The following is a 16,329-nucleotide window of genomic DNA, read 5'->3' on the forward strand; positions in this document are numbered from 1 at the left end:
GTGTGTCTCTGTGGAGCTTTCCACGCTGTTCAGCGTTCCCTCACTGGTCTGCTCAGGCAGGTGCCTGTGGATGACACTGCAACTGCAGTGACATCATAAAAGGAAAGGCACAAGCAGAATACGGAACAGTTTTCTCTAAATAGACATTTTAATGATTTCAAACAGTGTGGTTACAGACGGGGAAAAGGGGAAACAGGTGTTGGGCTTGGAAAAGGGGGCCATTATGTTTGCCGTGCAATTTGACGTCACAGCATTTACTTTTCTTTTTTTTTTAGCACAGCTTAATGTCAACAGAGTCAAACTGATGAAGAAAAGCACAACGAGCCGAGCCTGAAGGCGTGTCGCTCTGACATGTACCAATGGCGCGGAGGTGACGATACAAAACACAGGAACTTTACTCCTGAATTTACAGTCATCGAACTAATAACACTGAATCAAAGTTCATTAATATGTAACAAATATATACAGACAATCAACAGAAATGTGGCAGAACAAAGGCTTGTAAAAACATACTGACTCAGTGAGTGTTATGGACGCTGTGTGGCGCTGATAACCGTAACTTTGAGAACTGTAACATTTGCTTACAAGCCATTTGACCTACTGTGATAGATTGTGTACAACTCTGCACTGTATTGGTTGGATGTAAACATTACTCCTTGCTCACATGAGGAGCCACACAGTAGTAAAACATCAGTACTTTCTCTGTAACGCTGCCTTTCTAAATGCTCCACCTCATATTTGCATTGATCAGAAATAAAACAAATGGAACAAAAAAAAAAAAACAACTAGATAGTGACCGTTCTCTGGTCTCATGACTGACACCTGCCATTGATATCACATTAGCAGTTCAGACTCCGCCCCTCTGATTTCCACCTGCCTGTTGCCGGCTGAAGCGCAGCCTACTGGGTCCGGAGCTGGTAATCTGAGGAGGAAATGGACAAGCCTTAATCAAATGGACAAAGTAAAGAGGGAATCAGAGCGAAATCGAGTGCGATCGAGGCAGCTGACGCTTTCCAAGCAGAATGAATGGAACACAAAGGAAATGAGATGAGGATGTTTAGCAATTAGTGGCAAAATTAGTGAAAAGAACAACATGCGCAACCTTGGTAATCACAACATGAAGCGCGGCCAAAGTAAGTTCACTTTCTCACATTTTGCAGGACGTTGCCACATTGCTTCATGTACTAGTGTGTCCCCTTTACATAGTACAGAGTTAGTTCCCACCGCGTTGCACCACATTGCCCAACTGTTGCCTAATACGTGCACATACGGGCAATCAGCACAAGAAATCAGTGAACTCTTCACCTACCTCCATTTTGGGTGATGTAACGCACCCACGGCAAGGCCTGATACCCACTCTTTTCAATGATCTTCAGGTATCGAACCTGTCAACAGGAGACAAAGCCAAAAAAATCTACTGTTACCAACATTATGGACAGAGAGTGTGTAATAAACCAGCACTTGTGCACTTCTTCAGGTTGGTATAAAGGGAAGCCAAAGAAAAACGATTTCCACATCCATTGCGATGTTTTACTGAGCAAACAACACCATGCCAATCCGGTTGCTTCTCATGGACTTAGTAGTAGTAGTATTAGTACACACAGTGTCTTAGTGTCTTTTGTGCATTTGAATTGTGAAACTGCAGTTATAATTTACATTTGATGTTGCACACATTACATTAGGGCTATAACAATTGATCAATTACTAATCCATTACTAATTAATCACCATTTTAAATGAATTTAAACGTGCTCTCTGATTGTTCAGCCTCTAGAAAGTGAATATTTTCCAGTTCCTTTGCTTCACATAACACAGAAGTCATTCAAACGGAATCCTTTTGGTTTGTGGACAAAACAAAACATTTGAGAACGTCGTCAACACCACTCAACACTGTGGCTGCCCGGTGTCACTACATCATGTCTCCTCACGGTGGCGCTGCTCGAAACGAGGGAGTTTACAGCGGGATACATTTTTATCTCTTTATGGTCATTTTGCCGTCTTCAAGTAGACAGATGTCGTGATGCGTCACTCTATGACTGTCTCTCAGTCATACCGTGATATTATTCTTTATATTATATTCTTTATATGATATTATATTCTTTTGTAAATTATAATTTATTATTGCTGTAAATGATATTATTCGCTTTTAGTAGCAAACAGCAAGGATTGCAACAGCCAAAAAGAATACTGTATGAAATCATACGTTGTACCTGATCATAGCTACAACCATGTCCTCATAACTCTACAGCATATTCGGTGATTTAGAGCTGCAACTAATTACTACTTTCATAATAAATTCACATGTTGGTTATTTTCTCGATTAATCGAGTCATCGTTTGTTCCATAAACTGTCAGAAAATGTCGATTGGGTTTCTCAAATCTGGAAATGATGACATTCTCAAATGTCTAATTTTGTCTGCAAAGTAAAAAAGATTTCTTTGTCAAATGGAGCAAAGAAACCAGAAAATATTCACATTTAAGAAGCTAAAAAAACACTCTACATAGTTATATATAGAGAACATTATAGTTGATGATTCATTTAGTAATCGATTAATAATCGATCAGTCAAATAATGGTTGCAGCCCTACACTGATTAACTGCTCTGAAAACCTTTGAGGTCCATGGGGTCACCACTGCAATGAAGTGTAATCAAAAGAAAGAGGAACAGGTGACAAACCCCCAGATGTCAAGTACTTCATCATCAAACAATTTTACACTGAATTGTCCTTAAATTTTCAGGCAAGCCGACAGTTGTAGTAAGAGTAGTAGTGTTTATGAGGAAGCAGTAGTATCAGTCACATCGAGAAGGAGGAAGCAGTGGCAGATTCGAGATACACACCGAGTTCATTTACATAACAGTATGTTTCGAGGCCTTCGAAGCCAAAAAAAAAAATGCACATCAGCATAAATCAAGACAACTTTCACAAGCCATTAACTGATATTTCACCAGAGCTGTTACCACAGAGCTGAATGTCGAGAAGAGATGATAAAAATACCCCGCCGTCCTGACCAGCACTGAACACGATTGCACATGGTTCTTCCCCACGCAAGCGTGCAACACGAAGAACAGAATGTCCATGAGGAGGAAGACATTAGAAGGATATGGTATACATTTAAGGATTTCTAGCTTAACTTGACCAAAAAACATTAAGACCATGTTCAGACCTGGTATTGAGAGCCATAGTGACTGATCAGGTCACAGTTCAGGTGTGAACACAGCCAGCGTGTCCCGACTGCATCTGCACTGTAGGGGGCCTGAGACCTTTCTTGTCTGTATGATGTCACTGCAATCTCGATCAGTGTGTATCTGAAGCACTTTGACACACAGTCTTATCTGTCTTAATGACATGAGCCCCGTCTAGAGGTGTTGCCATGCAACGTCTCCATCCTGCTGCTTCCCAGCTGAAAGCAGGGACAGACAGGGCAGGAATGTGTGGGTCGAATGGCTGCGGGCCTTTGGTAAGGCCTCGGCACCGGCCGCCTTGTTATTACCTTCCACTACACAGTGAGGTCAGTGGCCACCAGACACATGACGACAAATACATAGACGTGGGATCACCGAGTCTGCCGGCGCAGCATTTCTCCCTGAAGCCAGGAGCCAAACATGCAGTCGGCCTGACCGTGGGTACACAGTCAGCAAAAAGGCATCAAAAGCCGTCCTCTGCAAAATATCATTATGGCTTGTAAGACGAGAAGAGGAGAGGAGAATGTTTGTTGTATCTTGTTTTGAAAGTATAGACTACATGTGTGGTCTAGATTTATCAGGCTTTTGGTAGAAGCTATGACCTAAAAGCATCTACCAGCTTGTTTGGGTTCCTTCGACATCACCTAAAGAGAGGAGGCTTGGAAATGTAACTATAGCTCTGCTCTTACTGCCACTTGGACCAAAGTGCTGGGTTCTTCCATTTCTAGTTAAATTTACAAGGTGCAGTTACGTGCATCATGCACACTTCACATGTGCGCTCCCCTACACTTAGTGGTGGAGTTAAGAGGGACTTTCTCATGCTTTGATATTTACATGCATCTAATTAAACTTCACAGTCTCTTCTCACACATAGAGAGTAGTGTTACTAGCATTAGGGTCTGAAACCAAGTCTGCTGTTAGTCTGTAATAAGGCTTGACACAAGAGTTTGATGGGAATATGGTTCTTAATAGGTTGTGTTTGTGATGGTGGGAGTGCACCACAGTGTGACTGCTGAGAAAAGGTTTTTTTTGGGGGGGAGCAATCTTTCACTTTTTGACTGACAGTCTTGGGAATGTGTTAAAACATCATGTGTACAGCAAGACATGTAGCATGTGGAAAAACAGGGTTATTATGAGTTCTATGACTTTTTAAGTTACTGTAACTGAAATTTGCTGCCACTCAAAAGAGCTTGTGTGATCATTGAAATGAACTGATATTGGTAATAGATTCATCTTCAAGAATCTCACAATTTATTTAAATTCCGATTCCTTGGGTCACATTAAAAATGAACTCAAAATACAAGATCTTTTTAATTGATTCCGAATAGATGTAGTACACAGAGCTGTTTGTTTGAGGGTCTACTCTGCTGTCGTGTGCCAGCAAAAGTTCTGTCGTCATGAAATCAGAGTCAGGTGTTTGCAGGATTTGGGAGCTTTACTATTTGGAAAAAGGCAACGTAAACACAAGCAAATCCAAAAAAAGAAATTACAATTATTTAAGCTAAACTAGAACACATATCCTGGGTGTAACTTGAAAAAGTTATCTTTCTAAAGGAAACAGGCTATGCAAATCAAAACTAAGTTTGGAATCGATTTAGTCTCTTACTGCTAATGATTCAAAAGATTAGGGTGGTAGACGACTCACTCCTCTCGCTGTGAATATGTGGTGCAAAAAGTCTGTCCATATCGAAGTGAATGAAAATGATCAAGTGTGATTGTGTTTGTGTGCACAAATCAGCAAATGTAAACAAAGACCATCTTAAACCAAAACACAAACAAGTAAGTCGAATCTGGAACCACACACAAACTACGGGATTTTATTTAGTTTTAAACATGGATCAATTATATCTATTAAATGTCACCACATATTTTGAAAAATTCTAAGGAACATTCAAATACCAGGTGTAAACAGACATATAGAGCTGTCCATTTATGATCACCTAAGGTAGATGTTAAGATCAGGGCTCAACATGGCCCATCAATTGTTGCACCGTGCTTATAATTCATCAATTCATGACAAAAAAAAAACTAAAAGGAAGGAACAAAAATGACAATTTCCTCCAGCTGCCAAATTATCGAAGAAAATGACAATTGTTCCATGGACACGATCACCCTAATGACAACATTTCAATTAAATTGACTTGTTTCCCTCTCTGAGTGGGTTGCAAAATATCCACACAACTTAATAATGTGTTACTATCACAGGAAATGTGGAAAAGCTGGAAACTATGACCTCTTCGCTCTTGTAATGAGAGTCAGACAGAAACCAGGCCTTAAAGTTCATACACAGGTTTGTTAGCAAGAATGTCAGGTTTGTGTCAGTTATAAATGAATCATCTTTAATGTTGATCCCAGATGTCTTTTAATTTGTTTTAATGGTGTGTTGTAGTATAAAAAATGTGAGCCTTCATTTTCATGTCTTTTAAAGAAACTGTCCTCTTGTCGTTTACATGGAGCAGTGAAACTGATGGTGCAAAACAGCTCAAGCTCAATATTTTACTCCTCATTTTAAAAGCACCTGATCTCTGAAAGTATAGCAACTGATATAAAATGAGGTCTGGTTAATGAAAAGCTGATCTTTTCTTTTGATGTTAAATAAAGTCGAGTTGATTGAAAACAGGCGAAACAACTGTTGAAAAACACTTTCTTTAAACCAATATTGTGACATAGTGAAATGTTGTTCGTCAAGCTGACTTGGGAAAAAAAATGTTGTGTGTAGTGCTACACATATGACCGCAGAACAACTGTGATTATACAGTATTGTGCTGCACATTTGTGGTCAGCCAAAAGTTTTCATCCAAACATGAAGGAAAAACATCAGCTTCTCTTTCAGCTTCATGGGAATCACAATCAAAATCCAGAGAATCTACTTATCTGTGACCAAGAATGACATTTTCTATCACTGTCATTAACGCAAAGGGAAAACGGATGATGACTAGTTGCTTTTTGGTTTGTTCAACAGCAGAGAAAAAAAACTAAAACACTTGACTCAGTCCAAGAGAGAGAGTGTTGCTTTACTGCCCTCTCTGGCCAACTGAGGAGACGAGTATGAATTGTTTGAATTCCTGCTCTGGGGAGAGTGGACATATGCGAGACTTAGCCAAATGCCATAAACTCTAAATCCATGATGACAAGGAAACAACTGAGAAACACAACATACTCAAACTATGTGAAAGATAAGCAAACAACAGGTGTAAAAAAGCTGCGATTCCTGATGGCTTAATCGACAGGAATGATGAACAAGGTTTGTCCTGCGTTAAAAAGATTTGTCAATGATAAGCACCTTTTCTTGTATCTCTGTACTTGGAATTCTATTTCCAACTGTTTCAGTTCTACGTATGCTGGGGAAACCAGTTCTAACATCTTACTCTGAATTATTTTCTCACCATTGTCTGACAAAAGTCATGTATGCTGGACGTACCTGGATGCCCGAGGTGGTGAAGTACGGGATTTCAAACTTGACACTGATTGGTGGCTTCCCCTCCTTGTCTTCAGCTTCTACACTTGGCAGACCAAAGTGGGCTCGCATCAAATACTCTTTCCCACCCTGTGAAGAGTCAAAAGAGGAACACCTTAATATGAAACCCGACTTCAAAATATTAAATTCTTTAAGCTGATAAATTTGTTCTTCTTGTCAACCTGACAAGTGGAAAACTGACAAAAGCAGAGGAGTCACCTCTGCTTACAAGTGTTCACGTGCAATCCGATTGCAATCCAATCACAGAAAACCCATTTTATACCCAGGTGTAAAGAGGGCCATTCAGTTCTGAAGATTTGTGGTGAAACCCAGAATCTAACCTCTGTAAAATGTGGGGAGTGTTTACACAATTCATTCTTTTTTTTTCCAGACGTCATGTAAACATTCATTGAAAAGAGCTATTTATAATGTTTTTCCTAACACCTGTGCCTTTTCTACTAACACTCAAAAAGGCCCATACGTTTTCTTGCAGCTGTGCATGTTTTTGTGGTTTCGGCAAGTTTTTTTTTTATCAATAAATAACAACCACAGAACTTCTGAGTCAAGTGAAGAAAACTTTAACCCAGAAACCAAGTGTGTACGATGCTCATGAGTCATGCTTTCTGCTCACAGGGAAGGACTTGATGGACCAGACGATCTCGCTGTTCTCGGGGACCCATTTGACGCTGCCCACTGTGGTCTTGAATTTGGGTGAGTCAGCATCCGTTGGCACAGGAATGTGGATCTCCACGTTGTTGGCTGTGGAACGCCTTTTAAACTGACTCTTGGCCTGCCAATGAGAAACAAGAAGGGCAAGTTTTTACACCCTGTCCCGCCTCAAAAGCGTTTCCAACAATGTCATAATGACTATTTGAAATAAGTAATATTTAATCCAGGGTTAGACACATGCAACAATAAAACATACAATACCATTACGGTACACGGTACTGTGACAGTGAACACACCCACCTGTCTCACAGCCCAGTCACATGGAGCTCTACTTTTCTTATTGTGACTATTCAGATAAAACAAAACCTCATCTGACGCTGCAACAAATGACAAATGAACCAGTTAAAAAAAAGAAAAGATTACAGTCACCAACCTTGATCATATACTCGATCCGACTGTGGGAGTGCTTCTCAATGACCGATTCAATCCAGATCAAGGGCTTCACCTAACACATAAACAACATGCTTATATTACTAATAAATGCACTTCAAACTGCTTCTCTTACCAAACGTGGCGTTTAAAATAGCATGTGACTCAGTCGCCACCATGTGGATGATTTGTGTTACTACACCAATAACCACTGAGAAGTTAAACGATAAGACATCAGTTTTGACAACTGACAACAAAAACAATAGTATGTCCAGTAATCAGAGTTTCATTATGTGCTCTAAGTGTTGTTGAGAAAAACTAGGAAAAACCACAGATTGTGACACATTGAGTAATTGTGCAACACTTTTCAGACATATACAGTGTGTGATGTGACCAACAAATGGCCAATAATGACAATGATGTCTGGGAGTTATTTTGTTTGACGTCAATAACAGCTTCATCTTCTGTTACACTACTTCTCCTCCTACCTCATAGCCTTACTGGAAAAACCCTATTGTGAAACGTTAACCAAAAATGCTTGCCTATAGCCCGTCACATTACTGATCATATATGATTTTCATTTCCTTTCATGAATATGGTTATGGTATATGAAATGTTTGGGGGATTAGCTGATGAGGAATCTAAGTATCTTTCGGAAATCGATTCCATCACTACAATTTTTTTCTAGGCTAGGACTTTTGTAAATCAATATTTAACCTGGTGTTCCTTAAAACATGTTGTAAACATTGTCCAGAAGAAAACAGATATATCCAGAAATTACAGTTTGTAGTAAACATCAGCTAGAATCCAGGAGGAACCCGGCTGTCAGGAATATCCGTTTCCTGACAGTGTTTCTGACGACACAACATTAGCCATGTTGTGTTGTAAATCTAACACGACACAACCAACAACAATGGCTGGCTGCTGTTTGCTGGCATCTTCTTTTAATTCGTTGTGGTAGAGTTCTATTTAAAATTGCCACGACCATTGCAGACTGTTCAGGCTCTAGCCTGACCATATCATATCATTGGTACCATTCCTAATGGAAACGCAAAAAAATACATACTGTCCCAAACGGAACTGTTCCATTCAATGGGAACGTGGCTTTATGTTATGCAGATACATCTTATTCATTTAGCCTGAGGAGAATGAGGTGGTCCTATCACTGACTTACATGAGTGTTGAGGCGGTACGACATGAGCTCAAACTCGCCATCGGGAGGAATGAAGGAGATGGTGCGGTCGTTCTCAAAGCGAGACAGGCGGACACACTGGTGAAACTTGACATCCTCCAGCTCGACTGATTTACTCTTTCCTCCTGCATGAAAACATCAAACAATTTTTAAAAAAGAGAAAAATACAGAAAGAATGTACAAGCAACAAATGACTGGGGGTAAATAGGGTCTGGAGTAAATTGCACAAGTGAAAGTAAAGTGAATTGGCCAGCCTAAACCATCAACAAAACTACATCAAATGTGGGAACTCACGTCCTGTGTTTTCAAACAGAACCTTGTCATTAAGGCCCAGGCGCAACTCGGGCATTCCAGACAGGAAGACGCGCATCTTAATTGATCCAACGATCTCGCTGCGTAAAACATTACCATTGGCACTGACCTGAAAAACAGCGATTGACATAGTCAGTTAGTGACTGAGGAATTGTTAACCTTCCATTAACATACATTTTAAGTTATTCATACACATGTGAACTGCTCTTAATACATTACAGTTCACACATCTCCACATGAGTCTCCAGGGATCAAACGACACACAAAATATAAATTCAATGCACGTGGGTGAAAGGTGATGTTGAAACCATACAACTGAAGCCAGTCAGAGGTCTGATGGGCGAGCAAGCAATCCTTCACTTTGGCTCAGAACAAATTTGTGTTAAGCCCAAAAAATAATATCAAAATATGTGTCCTAATACTCAAAGCCAATGAGAAGAACCAATTCAGTTAATCAGGACAAAAAAAAATCACTATTATTGTGACACACACACATAAAGGAAGTACACAAATACCATGACTGACATTCCTTAAGCAACACAGTGCTTCTAAAACAAGGAGTTCCTACCAGGAGGTTGACTGACTCAATGACGTCCAGGAAAACCTCATTCTTCCTGTACTTGATGCCCTCCGACCTCCAGGAGACAGCATTGGTCACGGTTGCAGGGGGTCGTGGGGCACCGGTGTCTAGCTTGTGCCCCTCCTGGGTTATATATCTGTAGCGACAAGAATGTAAACACTGAGGCAAAACTGGAAAAAAAGGGAAATCAACTGTCTGTGGTGGTTCCCAGAAAGCATCGAAAGAAGAACAGAGACTGTCATAGTTATCGTACTCCTGTAGTCACAGGACAGTGATGGGAAATCCAGAGTTTGCTTGCCATGTCAACCACAGTCCTTAAAGTTCAGTGAGGACAGTAAGCTTCTCATGACTTGAATTTTTGACTTGAACTTTTGACTTTAACTTGACGGTTTTTTTATTATAATGCATGAAACTGCTGTGATGTCGTGTTATACATTATAATGCATGAAACTGCTGTGATGTCGTGTTATACAGAATACTCACAAGTGACGAGTAAAGCAGTTATTTTCGGTGTGCTGAATCATTAGAATCAGTTAATTATAAAGATTAGTTCACTACTTCCTGCATGACCGGAGGACAGACTCCATCTGACACAGACACTGAACTGAAATACGGTGGAAGGGGTTGTGATGCGGTTTGCAATCGCTGGCTTTCCGCAGTGCGGTAACTAAATACACCAGACTCTTCTGTTAAATATTGAATAATTTAGAAATGTCCTTGCTTAATGTTGGAGCTTGACGCATGTTTTCAGGATTTTTAAGTCTTTTTAACTGGTCTACAGTTTGGCATTGTTCGCTTTGATTCTTGTGTCGTACTGTATGTATGGAATAGCTAATAAATGTGTAGAGTGAAGCCGTGTCGTGTGAGTCGTGGTGGAACTGTGTAGTGGAAAAGCACCACAAGACTTACACTTTCTTTATTACCTTATTTACTTATCTCCTCTTATCTATTGGATAACTGTTTTACTGTGTTTTAATCCTTGTGAGTACTTGTCTGTGGCCATGTTTTGTGTGGTTATAAGCTGTCTCAAGGTCTGTGTGTAATATGGATGCCTTCCTCCTTTTTACTGCAAAACAAATCTTCTTACAGGTATAAATAAAGTCACCCTAACCTGCCTCGGTAATTTACAGTTAATTGTAGTGAGGCTGTGGCTGAGAGGAAACTCACTCTTGCAGAATCTTGCTGTCCGTGGTCTGCGGATAACCAAAGTCCATCAGCTCGTCCATCAGCTCATAAATGATGACAAAGTTATCTCTAATGCTCTCCTCCTCCAACTCTTTGAAATATTCTGAAAAAACCTGAGCACAAATGATGATGTATAAGCCCATATGTCAGTCTCTGTCAATGTACAGACCAAACCCAGTAAAGCATTAAATCTCACCTGAACAATTTTGTACAAGAAGGAAAAGACCAGCGAGACGCTCGCATTTTTCTTGGATGTTGCAACCACTGATGATTAGTGTGTTAAGAATTTACATAATATGAGTTTAAAGTCACAAAAATATGTAAAAATAAATAAATATATACACTAGGTGTTAAGAGGTTGCCTGCAGTTACAAGAAAGGATACAGTAGAGGTTATTGTGTTTGATCCACATGAAACGGACTCCCCCATGGGCCAGGATTGGGGAGAGTGTCCCCTCCTCCTCTTTGTCCATCAAAAGGGTCATGAAGTGTTCAATCTCTGACATATCCACATCTCCTCTGTAATTTCGGCACACCAGCACCTAAGAAGGAAGAAAAAGTATATATGAAGCTTACATTCTCAAAGTTACCCCATGTTAGCAACAGCTGTAGTACTTTTGGAAGGACTGAAAGCCAGGCCCTGCACCAGAATACAGATATAACCTGAAACTCAACTCGGAGTTGACTAATTCTGAAATGAGAAAACCAACTCAACTCTTAGTAAATTCTAAGTATGCTCACTCTTGAGATAAGGACATATGAACAAACTGAATACAAGCCATTATCAGTAATCAGACTAAGAATCAGAAATACTTTATTGATCTCCACGGGAAAATTACTTTCGTTACAGCTACTCAAACCAAGAACAGAAAATAACAGAAATTCACAGCAGCTTATACTAATATATTAATTAAGGTAAAATGAACTTAAAACATATGGACCATGTATTGCATATCATGATTTTAAGCTACATTAATTTATTTTGTTTGCCTTTTCATTCACTGTAGTGATGAGCACTCAGAAGGACACAATCTCTAAAGCAATAATCTACATCCAGTGTGGCCAACAATCGCACCATGTGAATTGATTATTGATAGACTGGTGTCTAATAAGTCCAAAGCATCACAAACATGTTTTGTTGTGTAATAACAGTGTTAATGCATCATACATATTCATATTCATGTCCTGCGTGCAGCAATGTCTCCCACAGATGCATATACGTAAAAATAAGTGAAAGTGGAGAATTTCATCGAGGGTTTTGGTATTATCTCTACATTTCCTGCTGCTAGCTGCTGACATCGCCGGTCCCTCAGCGGCCTTATCCTTTTTTCCACGTCAACCCATTATACGAAACGTTCCCTTTAGTTTAGATCAAATGTACAGGTTTAATCTACAAGCAACATTTCCAATCACAGCGCATCAAACCGCACTGATACGTTAGCTGCGCTGTCACATCATAATCTGTCAATGAGGAATGTGTTCGCTAGGCTAACGTTAGCTTAGCAACGTAGTAGCCTGTCCCGTTATCTTACCTTTCCTTTTAGGTCCAAAACATATACAGCACTCGCAGACATCTTGAACTAATTTCTACGAGCTTAGTTCAGCTCGTCTTTAATACTGCACAGTTTTATGATACGTAATGAATTCTGAAAACAGATTTTAATTCATAATACTGAATGGAGCAAAGCGACTCTTCCCGTTTTGCTGCACCGACCCGTCCTCAGACGAGCGCCCTCTAGGACGAGGAGGAATAAGTGCACACGATTATTCAGGAAATGCTTTTTTTATGTGTTGCATTTTGGTGCAGACCAGAAGCAGCAAAACTGTATTACTGCCATCCTAAGGTCATTTGTAGACCTCCGTTTTAGTGTTGAATCAGTTGAAATTTAAAAGAAATTACAGTCCAGTGCAATGAAGAAAATGAATGTTTTTTTGATGTGCTGAGTGGACTGTAACTTCAGTTTCTGATCGCTCTGCTTTCATGAGGTTTCTTTCTGTGTGATAATTATTACTATTATTAATTCATCTAAACAAGTATCACAGTTTCACAGGATCACTCTACACACATTCACCCACCAGCCAGAATTGAATTCTGGCACTAGTTTCAGCTGTAGTCATTTCTATATGTTTTTAATTTTAAATTAATAGATTCATTTTGCATCATAAATATGTTCTTTTTTTATTGTTGCATATTAAAACAAGCACTTATATTTTGAAATTATCCAATCCAATCCAACTTTATTTGTAAAGCACTTTAAAACAAACCCAGTGGACCAAAGTGCTGTACAGAATGATGGTAAGACAGAAGAAATAAAAGACAGAAAAGCTCACACGAGGCAATAGAGTACATATAAAAAAAAAAGGAATTAATATGGCATATTGATATGTAATTTTGAGCTCATAACGTCCACCAGAACTGTTGCTTTTGTGGGCTTTTTTTTTAGTTGACTGGCCCCCGACTGACCAGACGAGACAGTCAGTGGCCCACAGGTCATTTGACTTTGAGACCCCTGCTCTAAAATGTCTCAAGGCTTCAAGGAATCAAGACAAACATCGCCCACTACACAGACTATGCACCAAGAACTATGTGGATGTGGTGCTGGCATAGTTTTAACCACTTAGTGTTTGCTAAAAAAAAACAACTCCTCACATCCTCACTTATCTGCCTAGAACCAGCAACACATCATACATTTCTATTGTGTTGTTCAACAATGGAAATTGCTAAAATGTCACTCTTATGAATTCTGACATGGCCCTAAATGCAGTCACTCAATGTTTGTTCTATAATTGTGACACTTGAAATTAAATGAGACGTAACATAACCTGTAATGCAGCTGATCTGTTTATAACTGCTGATGTACAAATGTTTGACTAATGACAAACACAGAATCAACTCCAGAAAAGTAAGTAGATGTAATGCTGATTCACATATCTAAAAATATACCCTACTCAAGAGTCAGCGTATTATGTTAAATCTGCTGGAGAGTCATTATTGACTTGTTAGTCAGTAAGTTTTCACCTGCTGGGTCGAGTAACCCCATTATGACACAGTGATGGGGATGTGAAGTGATGAAGGATGATGAAGGATATGGATACGGTGGTTCATTTTGACCAAAATCAAATGTATTTTACATTGGCGGCCATCTTTGTGCTCTTTCTTCATAAACGCTTCCCCCGTTTGGTGTGAACTGCCTTTCAGCGCCGTACTCATGTGAGACAACTATGTCTGCTTGAAGTAACAGATCTCCGATCCCTTGGCTCGTAAGATGGAGCGTAGACATTGTTCGAAGTGGACAGAGTTAAATATAACAGACTGCCATACACTTCAGTTCACTCTGCTCAGCATTTGTGTGTCGCTGGGGATCACTGGGTGTCGTCACATGGCTCATGGACGTGTTGTTACAAAAGTCTGAAGAGGGCCGTCGTGTTTACGTTGGATGAGGGTTTTGGGGTAAGCAGTGACTCACTGTAAACATGCAGGTGTTACATGTTTGATTAATCAGATGTGTATCTGTGCTGCAAAGGTATTTTGTATTAGTTTTTTTATTGTCGATATATATATTTCTTTAATATGGTTAAATCTTTTTTTTCTCCACACACTATTAGGGGTCAAACAAGTCAGTTTCATGATATGAACCCATTATAAACAATGCAAACAACAGAAATGAAACTCAACAATAATAGTGTATATTTATGTATATTTACTCCCTTTCATCATGCAAATATAACCTCTATCTTCTTAAAGAGTATACTTGTATATTAATATTGGCAGTACATTATTATATCATTGATTATTGCACTGCATGGACGAGTTAGTAAAACCGAAAGTGTCCACATATCCCTTGCATGACATCGAGCACTTATTGTGAGTTTGCTAAAACTGTTGTAATTTGTAGTGTTGGTGGTAGCATTCATATACACTCTAATCTGCTGCTCCACGATTCCCATGGTTTTGTGATTTATACTTAGCAGGACTTTGACTCTGCTCCCAAGGCGATCCTGTGGCTTTCGGGGGAGTTTTTACCATACAAGGAGACGAAGAGTTTAGCTCAGTTTCCTGTGGGAGGGTTCTGATTTCTCTCCCTTACCTCCTCTCCCTTTCACTCTGTTCTTCCTCTCTGGCGCTGCTCCAAACATCCCTCCTGCTCCCTGCACAGCTCACTGTGACTTGCCATCCAACCTGAGCAAGTCATCACTCAGAGCAACAGTCCAAATGAATTGGTTACCTTAAATTAGAAAAGTACTCTTATCTAAGCAGCAGCAGTATAATCAGCCACCATCATGGCAGACCAAATATGACAGGCAGGCAGTCGCTGCTCTTATCACTGCAGGCCATTATATAGTATAAGCTTGTGTTAACCTCAGGATTGTAAAACTATCAAACTGCCAACACTTTCATCAAGTTGTGCCAAAAAGCTCCGGTTTCAATCTTTTATTGAAAAGAAAATACAGTGTGGGATGAATTAAAAAACTTTTTTTTCACATAATACTATTATTCTTACCTCACAGTGAATCCTTTAGTTGTGTTTATCTGGAGCAAATACTATTTATTTTCAAAATTTGGAGATGCATGAAAGTCAAATTTGCATGAGTATGCTTAAATATCTGCAAAATTCAGATTGTTCTCTATGCCAAGCAAGTACAGCTAAGGCAATGTCTGTATAAGAAATGACAACAACTATAACGATAACCCTAGTCACAATGCACAATCACTCATTTTCTACTGCTCTATCTTTCACGTGAGTCACGGGGGAGCTGACGCCAGTCCCTGTAGATATTGGGCGAATGTCGGGGTACACCGTGGGCAAATGTACAGAGAAGAACAACCTGGTTTCATCTACTGTATACGTTTTTTAATGGTCACTGCAAGTGTCATCGTTCCTTGACTTTTCCCCATAGTCTTTATTTTTAGCTGGAGCAGCTGGCACAGTAGAGCTGAAAGAAAGAAGACAGGTCCATCAGTGTTGATTCCCCCTCTCCCCACACACACACGCTTTCTGTAAATGCCATAAGGTTTCTTGAATTACATTATGTGTCTGCTTTTGTAATTATAAGGAAGACAGCTCCTAATAATATAAAAATATGAACAGATTTGACTACTATTGGAGCACACACAAAGTAAAACTCATTGAGATTAAAAGTAGAGCTGAAAAGAAGATTTTTTTCATGATTAAAACAAGATGGTTTAAGCTTCTTAAATGTGAGCATTTTCTTCATTTCTTTGCTCTGGATAACAAAGAAATCATTAAGAGTGAATCATTTTGGTTTGTGGACAAAACAAGACATTTGAGAACGTCATCATTTCTAGGTTTGACAAACACCG

The 16,329-nt window shown here is 39.5% G+C and overlaps 1 protein-coding gene across 2 annotated transcripts; it reads right to left on the bottom strand.

Annotated features, from left to right (window-relative positions):
* Window positions 1-126: 126 nt before the first annotated feature.
* On the bottom strand, window positions 127-12,732 carry LOC122761589 (AP-1 complex subunit mu-1). 2 transcript variants are annotated; one of them, XM_044016804.1, is made up of 12 exons: window positions 12,539-12,732; window positions 11,392-11,548; window positions 11,204-11,271; window positions 10,990-11,120; window positions 9,811-9,958; window positions 9,225-9,351; window positions 8,913-9,055; window positions 7,743-7,814; window positions 7,272-7,430; window positions 6,605-6,730; window positions 1,310-1,385; window positions 127-922 (listed from the first exon to the last, which is right to left on the bottom strand). In XM_044016804.1, exons 1-12 carry the CDS (start codon window positions 12,578-12,580, stop codon window positions 900-902), a joined length of 1,272 nt encoding a protein of 423 aa, XP_043872739.1. In that variant the 5' UTR covers window positions 12,581-12,732; the 3' UTR covers window positions 127-899. The 2 variants fall into 2 exon arrangements, with proteins under 2 accessions (XP_043872739.1, XP_043872740.1); XM_044016805.1 differs by lacking the exons at window positions 11,392-11,548; window positions 12,539-12,732 and having other exon boundaries at window positions 10,990-11,119; window positions 11,202-11,255.
* Window positions 12,733-16,329: the final 3,597 nt, after the last annotated feature.

This window comes from Solea senegalensis, unplaced genomic scaffold (genome assembly GCF_019176455.1).
Source record: "Solea senegalensis isolate Sse05_10M unplaced genomic scaffold, IFAPA_SoseM_1 scf7180000014836, whole genome shotgun sequence".
In the NCBI taxonomy this organism is placed as follows: domain Eukaryota; kingdom Metazoa; phylum Chordata; class Actinopteri; order Pleuronectiformes; family Soleidae; genus Solea; species Solea senegalensis.